Consider the following 9,339-nt stretch of genomic DNA (forward strand, 5'->3'; position numbering starts at 1 on the left):
CGTGTGGGCTGCCTCCTCCAGCGTCTGCTGCGGCGGCGGCAATGCGGGCGCACTTCTCCTCCTCCTCCTCCCACTCCCTCTGCATGCGCCGCTCACCGTCGACGCGCTCCCCCACCACCCCGCGCTGCCTTCAATGGTCGAGGTACGCGACCTCCTGCGCCGGCATCGTACCGAGCCAAAACCGGGGGGGGGGGGGAGGGTGCTGACCCACTCCCGCAGCTGGCCGGTCCAGATGTACCGATCGGTCGGCTCGGGCGTAGGCGTTGGGGGGTGAGCGACGGTGACGGCGACGACACCACGCAGCCGCCGACCGCAGAGTGGGTGATGGCCTCCGCCAGCGTCGCCTAGTAGTCCGCCTCCTCCGCTTCTGCCTTCAGCCGCTCCTCCTCGATGGAGGTCTCCCAGGCCGTCGTCGGCGCGGCCTGGTAGGTAGCCTCCTCCTCCTGTTCCTCCGGCTTGACGACTGGGGGAGGGGGGTTGACGTGGTGGTGCTGCACGCCGAGCCGGCGTTGCTCCTCGTGCTCGAGGCAAACCAGACCTCCCAATGGGGAGAGTCTGCCGCGTACTCCGGCATTCGTTGCTGCTCCAGCGTGAGCTGCGCCCGGTGCCTGCGCACCTCCGGCATCGAGCTCTGCTGCGGATCGAGATACCAGTCGTGCGGCAACGTCACGTCAGGGTACGACATCGGTTGCCTGAACACCCGGTGCCACTGTGTTTGGTGCACCGGGATGTGCAGCCGCTGCCTCGCGGGGCGGGCAGTCACCGGCGGCGGCAGAGAAGGAAGAGAGCGGGAGGAGGAAGCGCCGGGGGTGAACTTCCCCCTGCTCTTCCCGGAGCCATTGAATAAACACATGGCTAGGGTTTGATTGTCGCCGGCGAGGAAGCACGTGGGGGCTGCTAGATGTGGACGTAGTGGAAGTGGATGAGGCCGCCCCACCCCTGCATGCATGGATTAAAAAAGGACGGCCTCCCAACGCTTCCACTGGCTGATGCGTGGGCCCGGCGTCAATGGATGCTATTAATATGAGTGCGTTCGGTCGTTGGCCGGCCGCCATTTGGGACCGCGGCGGACATCGAAGGGACGCGCGTCGCGCCCGCTTCGTGTCCGCACCGACGCATTTCAGGCCCAAATTTGAGCGTGAAATGGGTCGACGCGGACATGAAGCAAACGCATTTTGGGTTTTGGTCCGTGCATTGGGCCAGTGTTTTGGTGCACTGTGACCCAAACGGACGTGGGCTGGTGAAATGGGTCGCCCGGTTGGAGTTGCTCTAAGTGAACTCATTCTCACTGAAATTGATTCAGGTGCGTTTATTGAGATGAATGTATGTATGTACTACCTCCGTTTTGGTTTGTTGATCCTATTATAATCCGTGTCATATTTTGACTATAATTTTAACTAACAAAATATTTATGCATGTCACCAATAATGCGTATGTAGACATCTGTCTTGTACCGTGTTAAAAAAATTGAATTGCCTCTCGTACTATATGTTCTACACCAATCTTTTTGGCACGATTGTTTCAGGCTGCAATCTCAGGCGCTTTGGACCCAGCCACGCACATTACCCAACTTCTTTATGCCGAGGCACGTCTTCTCTCAGTTTCAGGGGAAGCACTGGTGGGTGGTGGGTGGTGGGGCTGCCGCAAATTCGTCTAGAAGTCCATGCTGGACTCGGGGATGGCTGCTTCCCAATACGACGCCGTGTCAGTCGCCGTCGCATGAGCTGCCCGTACACATCGAGCCCATCCTCGGGGACGGGAGAGGCGCAGACGTCAAGTTTCGGACGGGCGGTCAGGAGTTCCACGCTCACATGTCCCTCCTGGCTGCGTGACCGCGGGTGTTCTGGGCATGGTTGTTTGACCCGATGGTGGCGAAGGATACGCATGGCGACTCTGGTTAGCTTATGAGACAGACGACGTGCATCACGGATGTTTAGAGTAATGATGCAGAGGAGATGCACCACATGAGCAAAGTCTGCTACAAGCTAATTGTTTCCTAATGCCTCCCAAGCCTAACTAACATGTTTGTGGTAGAGTACTAGAGTGCGTGTGTGGCTCAACGTATATTTTGTATTGCCTAAGAACATGACTTGAATAAAATAAAATGACGGGAATTGTCTTTATCTGCTACTCCCTGTGTGATCACTATGAGCCACGGTCGATGCGAACTATATATATGCACTAATACTTATGGAAAGGTTAGAAAAAATATATATGTCATAACAACTCATCAACGGAGTGGGTGGTGACGAGTCATTGGTTTTTTGTACTTTTTTTTTTGAAAATACTATAGAGGTTTGATTGAGTTTGTACATCCAGTTTTTCAACCAGGTGAGTTGCTTGTACTTGGGTTTTTTCAACACATAAAGGGTCCCAAACAACCCAGATGCTATATTGATCAAAGCAACAAGACAAAGCATCTTACAACAGGACTTAAACTATATGAGCTCTTTTACGGTACCCTGGTACTCCCAAACGACACCCAGGAGTACCGTGCAGATCTGGCCGTCCGCACGGAGGGGCAAGGAAGTCATTTCCCAAACTACAGTCCGCACACACAGACAGTCCAAAGCGCATCACGGGCGATTCTGAAGAAAAAAAAACAGAACACTCGATCTAAATCCCATTTCGTTTCTGTGGTGGCGGCGTGACCCTCGCGATAAGGCTGTGCGGCGCCCCAGACATCCCCGAGCGCCGCCGTCCGACACCACCGCGCGCCACCACCGTTCGCTGCGTGGCGCCGACGTCCCGCCGTCGTACACCCCCGCTTGGGGCCGACGTGCGCCGTTCCACACCCCCGTCCGACCCAAAGAGTGCGGCCGTCTGACATCCCGAGCGCCTCCGTCCGACACCAGCGCGCACCACCGCCATTTGCCGTCCAGGTCGACGTTCTTCGACCCCGCCACCCGAGTCCTGCCCTCGCCATCCCTCTAGTGGTTCCTGCCGCCGCCACCTGCCGACGCGCCCACACGCCGCATAATTTTAGGCTGCGCCGCCACCTGCCAGACAATCGCCTGCCGGATAATTAGAGAACAAGTTCGTCGCCCGTTTTTCTCCAGCCATATCTTGCAATCTGTATGGATACATGACCCATAAATTGATCTTTATCAGAGTATACAGTTATACAGTGTCATTCATATTAGTTGAAATCATGGATCACCTTCAATTTGCGTCAGATAAACTAGAATGTCATAAAGGGTGACACTGGTACAGCACAACCTATCCTTCAGATTTTGTATATAATGAATGTTGCAATGTATATAGAAGACATGTTATAATTCCTCTAGAATTTGTGTTAGTTTTCTGTTTAAATTTCTGTTTATCTGAAGAATCACCTAAATTCAGACAGTTTATATGACATTGATAGAATAAATGCGCTAAGTATGATGCTTTAATAATGGCAGGTTTGGAGGATGGATGGTCATAGTGCTAGCTTGGAGGAGATAGAAGAATATCACATGATGGTTAGTCAGATGTTTGCAAGCGAGAAGCAAGGTTACGAGCACTACAATAGATATGCAAGAGTAAAAGGTTTTAGTGTCAGATTGGATGACAAGGAGTACGTGAAGGGCACCAGAGAGGTGAAAGCAAGACGTTTCTGCTGCTCTAAAGAAGGGCACCGATTGGAGAAGTACTTTCAAGCGACTGACCAAAAAAGGGAGCCACGGGCGCTGACCCGTTGTGGTTGCAAAGCTATGCTTGAGATCCAACATGATGCAGGCAGGGGTCAGTGGTTTGTTAAGAAGTTTGTTGATGTCCATAACCACCCGCTAGCCGACCCGGACCAATCTGCTTTTCTACGATCTCACCGTCGGATGAACGATGCTCACAAGGCTGATGCAGTGGAATACGGACTTGGTGGTCTCCGTACGTTCCAAATCATGAATGTGGCAGAGAAACAAAACGGCGGCTATCCTCATGTTGGGTATATTTCTCGAGACCTCTACAATTTCTTCGCCAGGTACAAGAAAAAAGAATCTTAGGCAGGGATGCTGACTTTGTGCTGAACCATATGAGAGTACAGGAAGAACGAGATGCTGAGTTTTTCTTCAAATACACCACAGATGATGAAGGACATCTTCGAAATTTATTCTGGGCAGATTCACAGTCTCAGATTGATTATGAAGCATTCGGCGATGTAGTTGTGTTTGACAGCACTTATCGGGTCAACCGCTACAATCTCCCTTTTGTTGCATTTGTTGGACTGAACCATCATCGTAGTACTGTTGTTTTCGGGATTGGTGTTGTTTCAGATGAGACCCACAAGTCATACGAGTGGCTACTTCAGACCTTTGTAGAGGCGATGGGTCATAAGGAGCCCATATCTATTATCACATATGGAGACTCGGCAATGAGAAAAGCAATTAGGAAGATTTTGCCAAGGACAGACCATCGGCTATGCAGTTGGCACATTGAGCAGAACATGATACGCCACCTGCGTAATCCAATGCTTGATGACTGCAGAAAACTCATATAATGTCGAATGGGAGTTTACCAGTTTGAGAAATCATGGGCTGAGTGCAAGGCGAATTATGAGATCGAAGAGGAGAATGAATGGATGTCCAGAATGTACAAACTTAGGAAAAAGTGGGCCACAGCTTATACCAAGGGACGATATTTCTTGGGTATGCAGAGCAACCAGCGTAGTGAGAGTCTGAACTCTAGGCTCCACAATCATCTGACCGGAAAATGTCGTTGGTTGATGTGGTGGAGCACATTGAGCACTGCATATCACGTATGCGGAGGAACGAGGCCGAGTTGGATGCAATATGTTCGCAGTCAGTTCCTTTCACTAGAATAGATGCTTGTCTATTGGAGATAAATGCTGCTCGTATTTATACACCAAAATTTTTCAAGATGGTAAGAGATTGTATCCGGAGATCATGTGCATGGGTGATTCAAGAGCAAACAACAGTAAATGACTTGATCAGATATGAAGTAGTGTTAAAAGATGGAGCGGAAGGAGGGAGCAGACGTCTGTTCTCTGTAGAGTGTTCTTTTGATGGTTCGTTGATGAATGGTGCCTTCTGTCCATGCCGTAAGATGGAGTGTGAAGCCATCCCTTGCGCGCACATTTTTGCTGTTCTGGTTTTCGTAGGGGCAGCGACCATTCCTCCATGTTGTGTTAGCAAAAGGTGGACAATGGAAGCCAAGGCTGCATTCGTGTCAGTGAGAAATGCAAATACACATGTGTGGTCAGAAAAGATGAGTCGTTACCGTGAACTGAGAAACATAGCTAGTATGGCCCTATTCAAAGTATCAAAAAGCGGGGAGCGTTCGCAGCAGGTGAAAGATTATCTCCAAAGTATCATCGATGGGCCCATCGAGAATGATGATAACACCGAGGAGACAACATTTGGTCCTATACCCTCTCACTACTCTGCCGCAAGCCAAGCTTCAACGAAGAGAGTCCTTGATCCAAAAATAGTCGACACAAAAGGTGCTCCATGCAAGAAGAGAATGAAGCCATTTCACGAGACGTTGAGGGAAACGAACGGGCGAAAGAAGAGAACTAGAAGCTGCGGCCAATGTAAAAGTTCCGAACATGACAGGCGGAAATGTCCAGATTTAGGGAAATAAAATTGATAGAAGCACAGTACCAAATGTAAGTTGATGTTCATGGCCTTTTTATGGATTTGGGTTTGAAGTATGTTTTTCTTTTTTATATATCATACAATATCATATTTTAACTTATATGCAGGCAGATGGTATACACGCGTGCATCGAAGTTATTTCAGCTGGCACAAGTGTGGTCACATCAACCAACTGAGCCCCAAGAAGATCGAGAACTATGTTGGCAGTAGACATTTTTATGGACCTGATAAATCTGTTGGCGTGACAGAGTTTATGTTTTGTTATCATCCATGGCTATCGTTGAACCTTGTTTAGTTTGCTTGCAGACACTTATCACTTTGGTCGTGATACTTGACGACTATTGATTTTTTTCATATCTGCTCGGTTTGTTTTGCTATGTACTGGCTCCAGGTTATTTAATGAATTGTAAGCACAAATTTGTGTTTAGTCTAAAAATCAGCTTCAAGTGTTGAGGGTTATGCATGGTTAGAGTTTGTATGTGCTGCTATTTATGAGCGGGGCAGGCAAGATGATTGGTCGAGACGGAAGACGATATATGCAGATGCACCGCCGCCTGATGAATGTACACCAGCAAGTAGTAGATGAACCGTGGATTGGTTCGTGCCTGGCGCCGTCGAGAGTTGGACGATGCACGAAAAATGCAAATTACGAGATATCCGACGATCTGTTTGGTAGATCCGATTTTTACGAGGAGGCGGCCATGTTAGTGGTCCTCGTCTGTTTGTACCTAAGATTTATTCGGGGGGAGAAGATAGAATAGATTGTGCATTACACTCATTATTTTAGTGAAAAATGGTGCATGAGTCTAGCGTGCAACCTAGACCTATCAAATAAGTCTTTTTTGGTTCTGCATAGAATGTCATGGATGTGGGCAAAAGTGCTTCTAGAATTGCCTTTACCGGTCTACCCGAACGGTCCCGGTTGAACATGGTGTACTTGCTGACATGCACGAAACGAAACGTAATTTTGGCAGCGGGTGGGAATGTACGTCGTAGGCTCTGCTGCAAAATATGAACGAATTCAGACATCAAACGCACGTTGCGTCACGACCGGCCAGTATTTTAGGGGTTTTTCATTGGGAAAATGTTACAAAATGCATAGAATGTCAGATATCACCGAAACTTGGCATGCCTACTTGCCATGACGACTCCAGTGTCTGGAAAAAAATGGATCAGGTTGATGGATGTGGGAAAAAGTGCTTGTAGAATTGTCTTTACCGGTCTACCCGAACGGTCCCGGTTGAACATGATGTACTTGCCGGCATGCACAAAACGAAACGTAATTTTGGCAGCGGGTGGGCATGCACGTCGTAGGCCCTGCTGCAAAATATGAATGAATTTGGACACCAAACGTTGAAAGTGCGTTATATCGACTAGAGGGGGGGTGAATAGGCGATTTTTATGAAAGTCTTCAAAACTTGGGAGTTATGAAGACAAACAGTGAAGATTATGCCTATTACTATGCAGCGGAAGTTAGATTACACTAGGCCAGCCATGGTCATGTATTCAATAGAGTGAAAGCATAGTGAGAAACAGCTTCAGTGTAATAAGGATCAAGTAGGAAGAAGTTATGAAGCCAAACAGATCATGCATTCACGTTGTGAAGACAAATGATAAAGCAAGCACGCAATGACTTCACAATGAGTAACAGCAAGAGAAGGAGGTGAAGATGAAACGAGTGACTCGTTGAAGACAATGATATGTTGGACCAGTTCCAGTTGCTGTGACAACTGTACGTCTGGTTGGAGCGGCTAGGTATTTAAACCTTAGGACACACAGTCCCGGACACCCAGTCCTGAACACACAGTTCAGGACACCAAGTCCTCACCGTATTCTCCTTGAGCTAAGGTCACTTAGTCCTCGCCCAATCACTCTGGTAAGTCTTCAAGGTAGACTCCCAAACCTTCACAGACTTCGTTCACTAGCAATCCACAATGTCTCTTGGATGCTCTGAACGCGACGCCTAACCGTCTGGAGGATTCACAGTCCTCAAGTGTAATAAGTCTTCAGATCACACAGACACGAAGACTTAAGTGATGCCCAATTTACTCTGACTCTGGGTGGTTAGGGCTTTTCTCCTCACTAGGAATTTTTCTCTCAAAGGCTTCGAGGTGGGTTGCTCTCAAACGACAAAAGCCGTGCACTGAAATCTGAGCAGCCAACCGTTTATGGTTGTGGGGGTGGGCTATTTATAGCCACTTGGCAACCCGACCTGATTTGTCCGAAATGACCCTGGGTCACTAAGGAACTGACACGTGTCTCAACGGTCAGATTTCAAACTCTCATGGCAACTTCGCTTGGGCTACAAGCAAAGCTGACTTGTCCGGCTCTGGACAAGATTCGCTCTCATTGTCTTCGCTTGAAGACATAGGTTTTTGATTTAGGCATCACTTTAGTCATTCTGACTGGTTCTCCTGGACCCCACTTAACAATACGGTGGTTCCTATGACTCAACACAAAAGAAAAAGAACTACGAAAGATCTAAGTCTTCGAGCTCCATAGGCTTCATAACGTGTCTTCTTTTGTCATAGTCTTCAATGTGAATATCTTCATATACCACCTTTGTCTTCAATGTCTTCATACATTTTTAGGGGTCATCTCTGGTAGTAAAACCGAATCAATGAGGGACTTCTACCTGTGTTTTCCTGCAATTCTCACAAACACATTAGTCCCTCAACTAGGTTTGTCGTCAATACTCCAAAACCAAATAGGGGTGGCACTAGATGCACTTACAATCTCCCCCTTTTTGGTGATTGATGACAAACTAGTTGAAGTTTTCAACGGGGAATATAATGTGTGAAGTTTGTAAAGGATAGGGAATGTCTTCATAAGTTGCAAGGGCTCCCCCTGAAGATGTGCATATAAGTTAATTTGCTTTTGGAATGCAATTGCACATGGCAGGTTGTACTTGTGGAGATCCACTTCAGCTTATGATGACAATCCACTATGCATGTGAAAGTATATGAAGATAATGACATGCATAATGAAAATGGATGTCTGCAGAATGAGATAAGTGCGGAATTTATCGTCGCACATGCGGAATTTATCTTCGCAAACAGAGTGGCAAACAAGTAGCAGACGACCATCAAGTTTTAGTGTTTACAACTCAAAGAACCAAATGAAGCAAAAACAAGAGTTGTAAACACGAAGCAAAATATAACAAAACATAAGGCACCCGCCCATATTGACCCTCTTGAAGACTATAAACATCATACGCTTCTCCCCCTTTTGTCAGTAATGACCAAAAAGGTTTGAAGACATAGAGGTTGCTACGCGTTCCCAGGCACAGCAGGGTCGGTGGAGTTGTTTGGCGGTGCAGAGTTGGGATGTGCTGAAGCAGATGGCGGTGATGTAGCATCGTCGTCTTTATCAATGATCCTTGCAGTAACTGTGGCAGCAGATGAAGAGAACTCAGAGTCTTCTAGTGATGATGTGTTGCGCATCACAACCCTTCTAGGAGGTGTGGTGTCAAACTTGAAACGCTCTATGAAGCCATCCTCTTCAAGTTCAGCTTCAGTACATATCATTGAGAGCCCTTTCCATGTATGACGGCAGGTTTCGTGTGTAACGAAGGCATTCTTGGTGGCAAGGTTTCGGAGACGATTGACATCCACCAAGAGGCTCTTCATCTGACGTTTTAGCCAGTCGTGATGCCTATCCTGCTTTTGGTGAAGGGCCACAAGAAGCTCTCGGTCAGTGAGGACACGAGCACGCTTCTTGGGTCTTGGAGCATTTGTGCTGTCTG

General features: G+C 48.0%; 1 protein-coding gene across 1 annotated transcript; it reads left to right on the plus strand.

Annotated features, from left to right (window-relative positions):
* The first annotated feature begins 3,318 nt into the window (after positions 1 to 3,318).
* LOC125555809 (protein FAR1-RELATED SEQUENCE 5-like) lies at positions 3,319 to 4,308 on the plus strand. Its single transcript, XM_048718652.1, has one exon. The coding sequence runs from the start codon at positions 3,414 to 3,416 to the stop codon at positions 3,981 to 3,983; it is 570 nt and encodes a 189-aa protein (XP_048574609.1). The 5' UTR covers positions 3,319 to 3,413; the 3' UTR covers positions 3,984 to 4,308.
* The last annotated feature ends 5,031 nt before the right edge of the window (positions 4,309 to 9,339 follow it).

This window comes from Triticum urartu, chromosome 5, assembly GCF_003073215.2.
Source record: "Triticum urartu cultivar G1812 chromosome 5, Tu2.1, whole genome shotgun sequence".
Classification (NCBI taxonomy): Eukaryota; Viridiplantae; Streptophyta; class Magnoliopsida; order Poales; family Poaceae; genus Triticum; species Triticum urartu.